This window comes from Antedon mediterranea, chromosome 9 (assembly GCF_964355755.1).
Source record: "Antedon mediterranea chromosome 9, ecAntMedi1.1, whole genome shotgun sequence".
NCBI classification, from domain to species: Eukaryota; Metazoa; Echinodermata; class Crinoidea; order Comatulida; family Antedonidae; genus Antedon; species Antedon mediterranea.
The window spans coordinates 5,732,439-5,747,840 of record NC_092678.1 but is presented as its reverse complement, the minus strand read 5'-3'; the positions used below and the strand labels follow the sequence as shown (position 1 = coordinate 5,747,840).

The 15,402-nt window shown below is 31.6% G+C and overlaps 1 protein-coding gene across 1 annotated transcript in view; it reads left to right on the top strand.

Moving 5' to 3' along the window:
* The window catches only part of LOC140058836 (uncharacterized), a 31,638-nt gene extending 21,707 nt beyond the window's left edge, over positions 1–9,931 (top strand). The window contains exon 7 of the mRNA XM_072104587.1: positions 6,410–9,931. Coding sequence (XP_071960688.1) covers positions 6,410–6,793 — 384 coding nt within the window. The 3' untranslated portion in view covers positions 6,794–9,931. The remainder of the gene's footprint in view (positions 1–6,409) is intronic.
* The last annotated feature ends 5,471 nt before the right edge of the window (positions 9,932–15,402 follow it).

Sequence of the window (15,402 nt, the reverse complement as noted above, 5' to 3'; positions counted from 1 at the left end):
TTAACATTGTCAGCCTTAAAAGCATCTTCATTTTATTTTCACCAGTATCAACATCTCATTTGTATCTGCCAAATGTCAATTTATAATCTACAGCTTTAAGTTGACCTCCGAAAGGCTTCTCTGACCCCTATCCCAGTGACCAGTTATTTTAGTGGCAAATAATGCTTGTTAACCATGTACAAAAACCATGTTTTTACATGCAATTTTGTGATAAAACTAAAGGTGTTTGTGTAACTTGGGTGGATTGTTTTGGTGATAGATGGCCTGTGTGTTTACCTCCAAAAGGTACTGAACTGGATTGGCATGAAAATATTTATGATGACTTTTGATAAAAGCAGAGGTTAGAGAAATATGATGCTATAACTAAAGCTGTGTTGAAACATAATTTTCAAGGCAAATACATATAGTTTAAAAAAATTATAATATTTCTGCTGCCACATAAATAGTTCATAAATATGCTATATATGGTATATTTTTGGCAGTGGAAGTGGCATTCCTGAAAAAAATAACATATAAAATATATCATTATTTCAAATTAGGTGGTAGATAAAATGGAACCACATCATAACATTTGTAATTATTTCTGTTGATTTTGGGTGAAGATTTTGGAAAATTAAAAGAAAACAAAATGGACAAATTTAAAGAAGATTACAGATAAAAAAAATTAAGCAGGCAAGTTACATTATCTGTGAGTGAATTTGTTTAAACATCTGTGGTAACATTAATAATTAATAAAATATTAAACCTGGTATTCTCTGCACAACTGTTTGTGCAGGACAGTCAGCAAATTGCGTTTTTACCAATTTGTTTTGTAATTCTTGTCGCGTGGCATTCCCTATAGGTAAGCCTACAGTTGTTCAGATGTTGCTATGTCAACATAATCATTTTCTTGTTTACAAAGTTGTCTTCATCTGTGTAAGGTGAAATAATATTTGTCTTGTGGTGTTAACTACATGCTGTCTGACAGTAAATTATGTGGTTTTTTTTTCAATGTTCTAGTTATTTTGCTTAAAGATGAAAATGATATTCAATGGTTCTATTTAATTTAGCTTTTTGTGAAAATGTTTAGAATGTTGTGCAATGTCAAGCTGGTGTCTGTTATGCATTTGAAAACAAACATGTTTATATTCTATGTTTATATTCTACTTCGGGAGCAAAATTGGACTGCTGCCTTTGTCAAAAATTCTGGGCATTGTAGATTTTAATTTGTGAAAGGGAAATCTATTTTCTTAACTTCATATTACTGCCATAATGTTTTTTCCTTTTTTTTTCTAGCCTTTTATCTTTATTACCAGAAACCAATTTTCATTTCATTCATTTTCAATCTGCTGAATTACATGGCCTATATCATATGAATGTTTCTATACCATGCCAACAATTCTACCAGGTTAAAAGTTTAAGATATATAGGGATACCTAGAACACTCTCTTCAGACTTCAGTAGTTATCAGTTTTTATTGCCTGGATAAAGTGGTATTTATGGGTGGAGCAGGTTTCTGTTTTAGAGGTATTTGTTTACAAAACAACCCTAGGCTTTTACTTTTGTTTGTCCTTCAAGCAACTTAATACTTTTTTTTTATAGTTTCATATCCATCTTGGCTTTAAACAACAGATGACATTGCTCAATTGGGAAGGTACAGAATCTAGCCCACCCAAGTGGAACTAAAGGTAGAACTCCAGGGTCAAGGGTAGTCTAAATAATGATATTGTTTCTTTAATTCATTCTTTGTGCTTTCGAAATAAAGTAAAGATTCTTCTGGCAAAATGTAAATATAGGTGTTTTTTTTACATACTACAAATTATACCTAGATGTGTCAACAATTTAATTGGTTTTCAAGTATTTTCTATGTTTTTAAAGTTTTCTCCTGATTTTGGTGATGATTTATATCGTTTAAATTTGAGGAAGTGACATTGATGGTTGAGGAATTCAACATATACTGTTAAATGGTTATCTTTGTCTATTCCTTGTGTGTGTTCTTCAAATTGAATCTTGTCAAAATGTCTTGCCATGACTTTAATAGTTGTGATTAGAATTGTTAAGACAGGTAGTGGACTTTTACCTATAAAGTATTACAGGTACCATTAAAAACATCACCTAAACAATCAAAGCCCATGTCTAGTTATTATCACCATCCGATGGGATCACTTTCTACCAGGATTTTCGGAAGGGATCTCAATAACATTTCTGTTTGTGGCTTTAGGTAGCATGCATGCAAGTTTGTGATTTGTTACACTACAGTAAGTAGTAGCCAAAAAAGGTGTTAAAACACCTGTTGTCATTAACTTGTTTACGTTATCAGGACATCTGGTAATGTATGTGTGGATGTATGTTATGTCATTTGACATAAATAAGTCATAAAATAAATCATTTTTATTTTATTTTCTATAATAAAACTAATGATATAATAGTGATTTGAGCTGCTATGAGGATTTAAATGTACACACCCTGTGACCCTGTTTCTGTGTCCAAGAAAAAACAGTTTTACATTTTTTTTCCTGACAGTGAAATAGGACAACTGACCAAAAAGTGCTTTTCTTTTCTTATCCAATTGCAACTGTATTGCAAGGGTGAAAACATAGCATTTGTAGGCCTACTGTTGGAATGTATTTCAGGGCCAAGGGTGGCTCGGTCACAGCAAACCTTAATCCGATGGGATTGTCTCATAAGCTATTGTAATACTCTTGATCTGCTGTATGTGTCCAATATTGCTACAGTGCGTACAAAGGTATTAGTTTTCAAATTTAGGAAGTTATCAATCTACCCTACACCCTATCAGGAAGTATTTGGGTTGAAGAGACTCCTATGGGAATTAAACGATTTCTTAATGTGGCTGAAAATGGTAGTATTAAGTACCAAAGTAGTACTATATTTTAATACGAGAAATGCCACAATAATTTTATTTGAATGATATATGCACGAGAAATGTCCAAAATCTTTTAAATCTACTGTATTTGAATGATATTAATGTATTTCTTTTTTATTGTTGATTAACATTTTCCACTCTGCATAGGTCTTTTTTCGATTCTTAGGGTTATTTAATGTGTTACATTTTTTTCCTAATTAATTATCTTTAATTTCTATAACTTTACCAACAATCATTGGCAGTAACAAATTTTGTTTTTCCCTTCATATTCATTTGCGTTGGTCTAAATTGTTAATTGACGTATCAGGCAAAGAACAGAACATTACTGTAATTAGGAACATTTCTCCAAGGAAAATAAGCCCCATTTATATACAGTAGTGGTCTGGTTTTAAAATTATGAAAAGGCTTCTTCTGCTACTGTTGTTTGACCTTCACTGCTTCAGATGAGACTACCCCATAGGGCTTAATTTGTACTCTCATTTGGAAACACCTCTAGGCCAACTAATGTTATCTTATCTATTGGATTACTATACTTTCTTGCAGATGTTGTCCTATGGTGCAGGCTTATTTAATAAAAAAAATTCACACAGAAAAAATAATCAACTGTTGTTTTCTTTTTTTACAAGGGCTTTGTTTTTTCATAATATAAAAATAACGCTTAAAAGAGAACGACGTTTCGACTCCATCATGGGGTCATTATCAAGTCCAATGAATAAAATATAAAACAACAACTAATAAAGTAGCACAAGCCAAGGGTCAAAGTTTAAATAACAAAAGAGAAAAACAAATATCTCGAAAAAATTCTGGCTACAGGCTTGCAGTATGTTGCATAACACACGATTTTCAAAATGTTTACAAAACTTAAAACCTACAGTGCAGTAAAAATAAAACCGTTGATCAGAACTTTACCTTGTGTTAGAATTAAGTGATACAAAATTAAATGTCAAATACTTGAAAAATTATCACAATACTATTACTAGTGACATATCAAAATTAAATAGTTTCTACATTAGACTCAACTTAAAAATAATGTTTGCAGCGGTTATATAGCTTTAGGCCTGCTGAATATAGACATGCCTAGGATGAATATTATTATATCAATGCCTATTTAAGGATGACCTTGGGGTATCCACATGACCTGGAATTCCTATGTTATAAGAAATTCCTTGGGGCTAAAGCTGTGGTATACCACATTTTAATAACTGTCTGTTCCTAGATAGTGGAATCTTGAAAAGCATAGCGCACATAATATCATATTCCCACTTGAAACAAGTTTTATGCTTGTCTAGAGATTTGTCAAATTGGGAAAACCAACCATACAACCCAGATCAGATCATGTTTGATCATTTTAGCTGAGGGCAACCAAATCTCACCAGTTGTTCTCAGGGCAACAACAAAAATCTTAGTCAAGGACTGACTTCAAATCCATGATCTGAGCCCACAAAACCTGAAATCCATATATAATCAGAAGAAAATACAAAAACATAAGCCTAGGCTACGTAAAAGAGACTTAACAGCTAAAACGATCTACCTGTTAAAATTGTAATTGGCTTTTGAATCAATTTTAAAGATTAAAAAGAACAACATTTTCTACTAAAATTATGTCAAAATGCGTGTGATATTTTTTAGGAGTACACAAACTGAATGTGGGTTTGTGACAGACTTTTGAATTATTTTTTTTAACCGAACAAGCCAGGTTGATTCAAGAGTTATTTTTGTTCTTTTTTATTCAAACGTTGTTACATTGTAAATTCAATACAGTAGCACCCAAGGGCTCCAACAAAATATCCTTTTTGGCTGCAGTGTTAAAATATATCTGATTAATTATGTGGGTCTTTCAATTAAAAAATATATTAGTAGTAGTATTACTAACTATACTATAATACACTTTTTAATTAATAGGTTTATATGGTAACTATATATTTTCTGATTGTTAGTTGATGAAGTTAAATTTATAATGTATTGATATAGAGGAGAAGCAATGTTTATACAATGTTGCCATAGTAACCTTAATAGAAATAGTAATTAACATTTTTATTGAGGTTTGGCTGAAACTGTGGTTAAGATTTATTGAAAATGCTTGTTTGACCTACTGTACGACCTGTGGGATGTCACATTTATGTGTTTGAATAATGAAATCAGTTGAAGTCAATATGTTGTTGTCAGTGGAATATGAGGGCGCTATATAGAAGAATTAACAATATAGTAATTTTGAATTCTCTAGGAGTTCTTGATTTCCTTTTCTAATTTTGATAGATATTAAAGATAAGATAATAAATTAAATTTTTAAAACTAACTTTTTTTATTAAATATATTATGTTGTGTTCAGGAATAAAGAGACAACTTTGCTCTCTTGATGTTATATAAGCCTTGATGGTACTGGACTTTAATTTGATCAATTTTGACGAAGAAAAGTCATATCCAAATGCTATGGGTAACTTTACCGACCACTGCCTGCTAAAAAATGGTTTTGATAAAACTAACCATGCTGGCCAAAAAGTCCAAACTTTCATCATGCACCTTAATCATAATTTTTTAATGGCACAGATAAATTTTGATAAAATCATTGTGTCAAATTATTCACAGTGTGAACAATGGTCAAATTTGCTGATGACCTTTGGTAAAGTTACCTTTTTTAAATCCAGTGTGAACAAGGCTATAGACTGAAAGATAAGCTATACCACCCAAATCTAATATTTCCAGTGAGAACACAGATTCTTCTGTTAGTGTATTATTGCCATAGGGTATTTAAATGAAGATGTTCCTATAGTAGAATTGAACACCACTGAACCTTAATGAACTGCACAAAACTAATTATGTCGTCATTGAATTATTGACCTGGGTTAAGTGCTCAGATACCAGTACCTTCTAACCACTCCTCATACCAGCTGGCTGCAGATATGATGCAACATAACTATTCAATGATTTATCATAAACATTTCCAATTGACAAGTGGAATATTAACTATGAAATTTTAATCTATAACTAATTATTATATTGTTGGCTGATGATATTGTTGTGAGGTTCCATAGGAGGAGGTGAGGAGAAACAACATCCACTGTTCTCATGTCAACTTTTTTAGGGTTTGCAAGTTTTATATTCAGTGGTATAAGGTGCCATAGAATTACAGAATAAACAGTTTTAATATTTGCTTTCAATATGTTTTAAAACAAGTATTGAAAAATGTTGATTTTAGTAAATGAGGGGCCTGTTTTTTCCGACAGAATATTTCAAAATAGATAAAAATAGATAATATATATATATATATATCCAAAGGCAAATTACTGAAAAAAATGACAATGCTGTGGGTATCAGTGGCTGGATCTCAATGGAGATATATATCTACAGCATTTCTGCTAAATATTTGTGCTCCCAAAAACCATTAAAATCAGTGGGTGGTTGTCGATAAAAATTTCCAATATATTGGGTTATGTATTTGTCCTGTCTTTTTGTTTTTGTTTGCAGCAGAAACCGACCTGTTACTACTGTTTTAAAAATAATGTCATCCGAATGTAAGACAATTTTGTTTTTCTTAATTTTCTGCAGATTGGAATTAAATTGGGAGAAATAAGCGCAGGAATACCAGAAAAGACGCAAAATGACTCACAAGAAAGTTCAGACGACAATGATGAAAGCAATGGTCTTTTTATAGCAGTTATTATCATAGCGGTTTTGTCGTTCATTATTCTATTTACTGGCCTAGTTTACATCTTGTACGATAGGCGACGTGCGCGGAGAGGTGAGTACATCACTGATAACGCATCCGATGAGGTAACAGGATACGATAACCCAATGATGAATGAGAAGAAAGGAACGAACGGAAACGGCGCTCATCTAATTAGCATAAAAGTTGACACAGCTATGGTTCCGATGGAGGATCAAGCAAATGGAGACAAGGGAAAATTTGAAGTCGAGGATACGCATTTGTGAGGATACTTTGATGGGAATATTTTTTTAACAATGCCCATTTTATAACTGATATGCAACTCAAGTGTACTTCGTTAATGTTTGATTTGTTGAGTAGTTGACTTGATTTATTGATGTTGTTCATCAGTCAATTGTTCATCAGTCAATTTAACCACTTACAGGTGTTCTAGTGGTCTGGTTAAATTCTGTTGTTTCGTAATCCATGCGCCCCCAGTGACCATACTATGCAAACCCTGTCCATGATTTGACCGTTTGCAATGGGTGCTAAATTTTCTAGATTCTTATTCCTCAATTTTATAAAAACAAGAACATTTTGCAGTTTTAGAATTAAACGATAGCGGTTTAAAAATGAATCTAATATCTATAGGGAAGGAAAATTCTTTATTTTTTTGTCAACAATATCCCACAATGCAGCTTCTAACGTGATTAAATTGAACCCAATGAGGGCGCACATGGATTGAAACACCAGAATTATAGAATTTAATACTTTTCATTTAAAAACTGTAATAACATTTGAATGTGCTCTATGATTTATGTGGAATGAATTTAATAATATATTTAAATAATTGTATAATTTTTCCTTATTTAGGTGAATCTTTTACAGTAATTATATTAAAAGAATCTTCCAATTATAGAAAAATAAATTAATGCTTAATTAATGTTTGTTTACCGTACATTCAATCTATCAGAAACTCAATATATTTAATTGATTGAATAAATTGATTTGTAGCACATTAATAATAAAATGAATTCATATTTTAAGATATTTAAATTTGTTTACAATATAATTTTTATTCACTGTTAAGCCTACTTATTTTATAGGAATTTCCGACTAATTATTTAAAGGTTTAATAATTACTATTATTTTTTAGCTAGTTATGTAGTCTTTAGTTTCATCATATGTTATATAATGGGTTAACAAATTGTGTACAGTGTGGTCTATACAGGAGACTCCAGTGTGCTATTTTTATAAAAAATAATTATTATGTGTTATTTTTCCTGTTAAACGTGTATATTTATATGTAGTTTTTAAGCCAAAAACATATTTTTTTTTATATTATCAAGACCACAGTGATAAATTATGTAATATATGTATATTTAATAACGATATACAAATTAAAAAAAGTTTAATTCTGTTGATTGATACTGCACTAACAAAAGTTTCATCAAAGAAGTTTATGTTAACCCACAAATAGAGGGCAGTACAGTAATATTTGTGTTTGTCATAGTAACACTGTTGGTTTTAATAAACAAGTTTCTATTAGCACTAAAAAACCACTAATGGTTACACATTTTGATTTCCAGTGCTTTAATATTAATTAATTTTACACCAAAGATTACAAAAATTAAAGAAAAAAAAGTCAAAAATTAATTACTTTTTTGTTTTAGGTTTAAATTTATGTTTACTTTACAAGTTTGGTGCAAAATTATCATATTTTTATTGGCGCTAAATTTTATAAAATAATTATTGTATTATTCTCGGTTTTATGAATAAATTCTAATGCTATTAAATAATATATGAATAATGAATGTTTGTGGATGCAATGGTTCAATATTTTGATGAGTGTTCTATGTCAACCTCATGAAAATATTTGTTCCATTGCATGAATGTGCATAATACAAAATTGGATGCGCATATAACACAAACTGCACTCTTGTGTAAAGGATATTTCACACCAGTTCTGACACGCGTCCGGTCCGGCGAATCGAACGCCAATGTTTTGCTTTCACGGCGCTCTACGCGGCTGTGCGCCAATCAATATGCGCATAGTCGCGTAAAAATGAAACATTGACGTTCGATTGGATTTGCCGGCGCCTGACCGGAACAGGTGTGAAAGACCCTTTACATAGGTTCAATCATGGGGTATACGTTCATGGTTCAATGGACTTTTTATTTTGTGATCGACGTGAAAGAGATATCTTGAAAATTGGTGGGGAACCTAAAATGTAGTTACATTCCCTACACCATGAACCCCTACATTTGGCTGCATAGTGTTGATTCAATTTTCCCAACTAGTTTTTAAAAGGTTGATTTAACTATGGTTTTATAATTTAGTTCATATAATTATATTCCTAATGGTGCTAACATAAATAAGTCTATTGGGTGTTTGATATTACTAGAATATAAAACAAAATTGTAAGCATAGGAATTGTTTGCATTTAATACCAGAAAACAACACCCAAACATTTTATTTCTGTTTGCACACTTTGGTATTTTATTTGAAATAGTAAATACAGACAATGAAAAGGATATGTTTGCATGCTATGCTAGGACCAATAAAACGTTTGATATTACTAGTAAAATGATTTTTGTACTGTTCCTAAATAAATGGTACAACAGCTTTACGAATTGCATTAAAAATCATGGTTTTTTTAATCATTCTGATTTACATATCTACAGGTGAACAGTCACTTGTACAAGTAATTATACCATGTATACTAAACTAACATAAGAGCACTGAGCCTAGGCTCTACACTAATTTGCCATTATTATTCTCTCAAATTCTAATCCTCTGTAAAGTACAGTGAGTTGAGTAATTTAACAAAAATGTAACTTGCGTTTGAAATACGCCAGAAGTTATATTAGCTTTGCAACATAAACATTAAGAAGGCACTTTGAACGTGTCAGCATAGAGAAATCAGCGCCCCAAAGCGGTTAGTTATGATTCATACATCTGGATTTCTAAAGCTCTGTCTACACTATCAAACTTTATGTGACAAAAAATGTGATGTGCCCATATATGGACATGACGATGTCATATCACTACCATATTTGAGCATATCACTACCACATTTGGGGCACAAATGAAGAACTATGTATGTAGGAACTTATTACAATAATGTAAATTGTATAGGGTATATTGGTTGTTGTGTTAATACTGCGCAACAGAAGCAAGTGTAAATAAAACCTTTTAAAAGATGACCGTTATTTGATCTATTATTTTATAAAATGAATACAATTAATATTAATAAGTTGAGGTCAGAGAGAGAGTGAGGAATGTGGTGGTTTCTTGGATAAAATTAAAGTATAGTTCCCTGGATAAAAGTTTCCGTATAGACTAAAGTGTTAATAAAGAATATTATAAAACTTGCAATTTGAGTTGGTTTATTTTCGTTTTCAAAACATGTGCATAAAAATACCTTTTGGAACATCATTTTTCCTCAAAAAGGGGCAAGTGTAAGCAACTGAAAGAAAAAATGAATTTAAGCCTACCTTATAGTACATGAAAGTAATTGGCTACAAGAATTGTCCATAAAATTAAAAGGGCACTTCAGGAAACAAATTTAAATTTATTAATGCAAACTTTGTTTCTAAAATTAAATGGATGAATATAAAAAAAACAATGGTTGTTTTTTAAAATAAAATTGACGTCAACACGTTTTAAAGGTTACTTGGGTGTGTAGAACTCAATAAAATAATTTGTGATTATTCATCTAGAAATAGTTTTATCAACTTTATGTCCGAATTCCAATACTGTTACACAAACTATAATAGACTGTCTTACTGTTAGTTTAGCTATGCGTTGTGTTTGTACATTGATAGTGTGATAGTACTTGTATTGACAACTAATATGTGGTATCTTGTGAATTTTTGTGTTGTTACAATGTTTTAAGATAATGAATAAGGTGATGTGTATTTACTGTGTGTGTAAAAGCAACAACGGCAGTCGCATTAGGATTATTTTGTGGCCGTGATTTGATTATTCTTTCAAGAGTGAAGAGGTAGACCGGTGGCAACAACCGTTTTACAAGAACAGTCAGGTGATGGCCAAGAGTTAACAGTATGTTCACACAACAGATTTAAAACGTAGGCCTATAGTAAATTGGGTTATTAGACCTGGTATTATATCTTTGTCCAAGAAAAGCGATTATATTGAGGTATTGTATGCTCATTTGATGCAAGTAAAACATTGTTGGTACCGAATTTATTTAACGAAAACAACTCCAAATAAGATTGTTTTTTCAAGATGTTTATCATATTTTTAACTGTATAAGATTGCTTATAATTTGTGTGAACTATTAGTGAGTAACATCGTCGTCACAATAAGATACTTAATTTACCAGCATCTGGATATTAATACCGATTGCTTGAGGTAGTTTATAGATCTAACATCATATATTTACGGACTATGTATCGTATGAAACGAGACCCCGACAACATATTGGCACAACAGAAGATACGTAACATTAAAAAATACGCTGCTGCACGCGATCACTGGACACGAACTCTGAACAACAGGGAAGAGAATCGTTTGTCTTTGGCAGAAAAATCTATCGAAAAGGCGCAAAGAGCTAGCGACGATCGGATTCATAGAATGCAGCAACAATTAAAAAAAGAACTTCTAAATATCGAGTCAGCTCGGCGAGAACAGCAATACTTTGCAAGAAAATGGAAAACAAAGAGTACAAACACACAAAACGATATGAGAAACGAGAAAAGACGGAGAGAAGAAATTTAAAACGCCAAAGTGAGAAAGAAGAATTGCCAAAACTGAATCAATCATCAACATCATCATTTTCTGCTGTTCTTCCGATTGTTACTCTGAAAATGCAAACACCAAAGAATAGGTTGCTAAATAGTTCATGAAGTTATGACCTACCTTCTTAATCTTCCACAAACTAACTTGCCAATGTTGTTGCTACACCATCACCATCACCGAATTGTAAGAACTTCTGAATAATTATAGAGTCATCACGAGGAGAACAAGTATTTGCAAAAACAAAAGAGATAAACTTAAAAGACGATATAAGAAACGAGAAATTACAAAGACGCAAATAAGAAATGTAAAACGCAATAATTTGCTTGAACAGTTGTCAAACTGACTCGATCATCTGCGACGTCTGTCCATCCGATTGTAACTCTGAAAATGCTACCACCAAAAATGTATTCATGTCATGACGCTGCTTTTTCACAGCCTCTTCAAACTTGACAGTATTTAATTCTTACTGCAGCTTTAGCCCTTTTAAAAGATTTTAACTTAAAATGTATAAAATATAATACTCTAAGAGAATGTGGTCGAATTAAACTGATAATACAGTAGTTTAGAAGCGTTATTATACTTCATGTTTCCTGGTACTAGACCTCAAATACATTATTGGTTAGAACATCTTTTTAAATCTAACTAGAAATGTTTTGAACATACAGTAGTTGTAAAAGAAACATAAGTTGGTGCTAAATAATATCCCTAATCGGCATGCTGATTAAATAAATGGACGAAAACAGATTTGTTTAAATTACCCTCTACAATAATGAATATCGCCCTCACTGGGCATACTGCAACCAACATACTACCGAAATAGACAAACGAGAAGGAGATAATAATACTATATACAAAAGAAAATCTTGTATTTCTTTGTTGCGATTCAATTTAAATTATATAAAAAAAATGTGTTTTGGAAACTGTTGTATCCACAACGTACGGTTTTTGCTGTTAAGGGGAAATAGAACATACAGTAGGTATGTTTTGGTAAACGAAAATTGACAATACTGTGATTAAAGGCAAAATGTAAAGAGAATAACTGAGTTTTCAGTTAAATGTTCTGCATTTATTTGTTGGAATTGCATAAAAACAACTTATCAATATAACTATATGCTTACAAATGAAGTAGAAGAACATGGAATTATGATACTATTATATTTTTAACGTTAAGTATTCGTCGAACCCGGCAGGCAATATGCGGAGCACCTGTATGGCAACAGATGATAGCAAGTATACTTGATTACGTCATTAAATCTAAATATTATTTGAAATATTAAATACTGTAAATATAAGAGTTAGGCCTACTACAATAAAAATTTTGAAAACCTAACCAAATGATGTTACATCTAAAATAAATATTTAGATTGTTTATCCAACTAAGTTTGCAAGAAAGAAAATAAGCCAACTTACCACCATGTTACCGTCAGTACCGTGATCGTTCAGTTGATTTCAAATTTCAAAATGAAGACAAAGCATTTTATAAATTTAAAGTCCACCACTGCTTTCTTTCTGGAAGCTTTCTCAAGAAACACTAAGTATCACACATTAATTCACTCATTTCGAACGTAAACTTAAGTTATAGATTTCATCACACTCGCTACGCCTTTATCGCTCGACCACTACAATGATATAGTTCGTTGCAACTAATTTGAATATTCATGAACACGATTTACATATGTGACAGATGTCATACAAATATATTTACTTTATCAAATGACTATATCTTATTGATAATGGGTGAGTAAAAATTTGAAAATTCTGCGAATAATCTCGTGAAAAAATTTAGCGAGGTGATTTTTAAAACTAACCAAAAATATTTACGTTTATCATGAATTATGTGAGGGTGATTATCAATCGAGTGAACATCCATTTAACTCGTCATAGCCCGCACATTGCAGTGCCTCACCAGAACTCACAATGCAACTCAACTCAACCAGGAGCAATCAGAGAGTTCTACGCCTGTGAAAAAATGAAATGTACGCTGCTCGCGAAAAAAATTGCACATCTATGAGAATTTATAAAATGCTTAAGATGGTCTGATACGTGCTACGACTTTATATTCTCGTCTGATGCTATGACCTGATGTTTATGAGCACTACATTTTCTATTTTGAAGATATAACTAAAAGCGTGATTTATAATAGATCACGTAATTATTATTAATGGTGTCTTCCGTCCGTGGACTATGGTCAATATATGGTGAAAATTAGACAGGCTAACAGACAAACAAACAGGATGATCGAATAATATTATAACAAAATATTTCACTCATTAACACACATAATTTTGATTATATACAAATCGTATAAAAATGAAATACATAAAATAATATTTTATGCCGAGTTATTATAACATTAAAAAAAAATAGTGTCTTCAAACTACATTACATCACATTTCATTAACTTTATTATAATAATTATTTAAAATAATTTATAGTGCAAGATTATACTACTTAAAATATTAATCAATAAGTTGATCCCAGTTTCATAACATTGCTTAACATTATTAACATTTAGTTTTAGTTTTTGTAATTCTCCTTGAAATGTTTTGATAAGGCACAATATAAATGGGGTGTGTGTATGTATGTATGTATAATATATTATAAAATATTTTATAACAATAGTTCGACTGAATACTCAAAACGTGTGAAAGCTATTCTTGGGTGGGGTTCAGACCCATTCAGCTCTTTAGCATGACAATCATACATTGCACATTATGTTTGATGGCTAAAGTTGAATGAAAATGATAATATATTTAAGGTTAAATATATTACACCTGTATTAAAATAAACTAAAGAGTTGCACCCTGCATTCAAATAAACCAAAGAGTTGCACCTGTGTGCACCATTTATGCAAATAAGCTAAAACAGACACATCTGTATGAAAATAAACTAAAGACTTGCACCTGTGTGCAAATAAACTACAGAGTTGCACCCTGTATTCAAATAAACTAAATAGTTACACCTGTGTGCAAATAAGCTAAAACAGACGCATCTGTATGAAAATAAACTAAAGGGTTACACCTGTGTACAAATAAGCTAAAACAGACGCATCTGTATGAAAATAAACTAAAGAGTTAGACCTGTGTACAAATAAGCTAAAACAGACGCATATGTATGAAAATAAACTAAAGAGTTACACCTGTGTACAAATAAGCTAAAACAGACGCATCTGTATGAAAATAAACTAAAGAGTTACACCTGTGTACAAATAAGCTAAAACAGACGCATCTGTATGAAAATAAACTAAAGAGTTAGACCTGTGTACAAATAAGCTAAAACAGATGCATCTGTATGAAAATAAACTAAAGAGTTGCACCTGTGTGCAAACAAACTAAAGAGCTGCACCCTGTATTCAAATAAACCAAAGAGTTGCACCTGTATGCACCCTGTATGCAAATAAGCTAAAAGAAAGACACCTGTATGAAAATACACTACAGAGTTGCATCCTGTATTCCAATAAACCAAAGAGTTGCACCTGTGTGCACCCTGTATGCAAATAAGATAAAAGAAAGACACCTGTATGAAAATACACTACAGAGTTGCATCCTGCATTCAAATAAACTAAATGGTTGCACCTGTGTACAAATAAACCACAGAGATGCACCCTGTATAAAAATAAACTAAAAAAATTGCACCTGTGTTCACATTAATCAGGTAAAATATGATTACTAAACCATAACCACAAATATTGTTAAAAAGGTTATTATACACTAAAGCAAAATAGAAAACTTACAGTATTTGCCATTGCACCTGTATGCAAATCACCTAAGGAGGCATCTATACAATACACTATTTTACCCTGCTGCAGGTTGGTGGTTTGATGCTTGTGGTCCTGGTAAATCCTGTATCAGACAGGTATGAAGAAAAACAACTCTACTCCACATGCCTTAAACTGATGCTTGGTTAGAAAGCATCTCTTGTAGCATTGAGGTAGTTTTTTAACACTTAAAAGTATTGGGTGGGCACTGCTCTCATGGCTGAAGTGGGTCACCTGGACCCAATTCTCATTTCCAGATGTAGTGTACTACTATATGTTAGACTAATAAATTTCATTATTATAAATTATAATTTTATAGAGCGTGGCTACAGAATTAATTAGGATTATGTTCAGATAAGTCTAGTTTCTTAAAT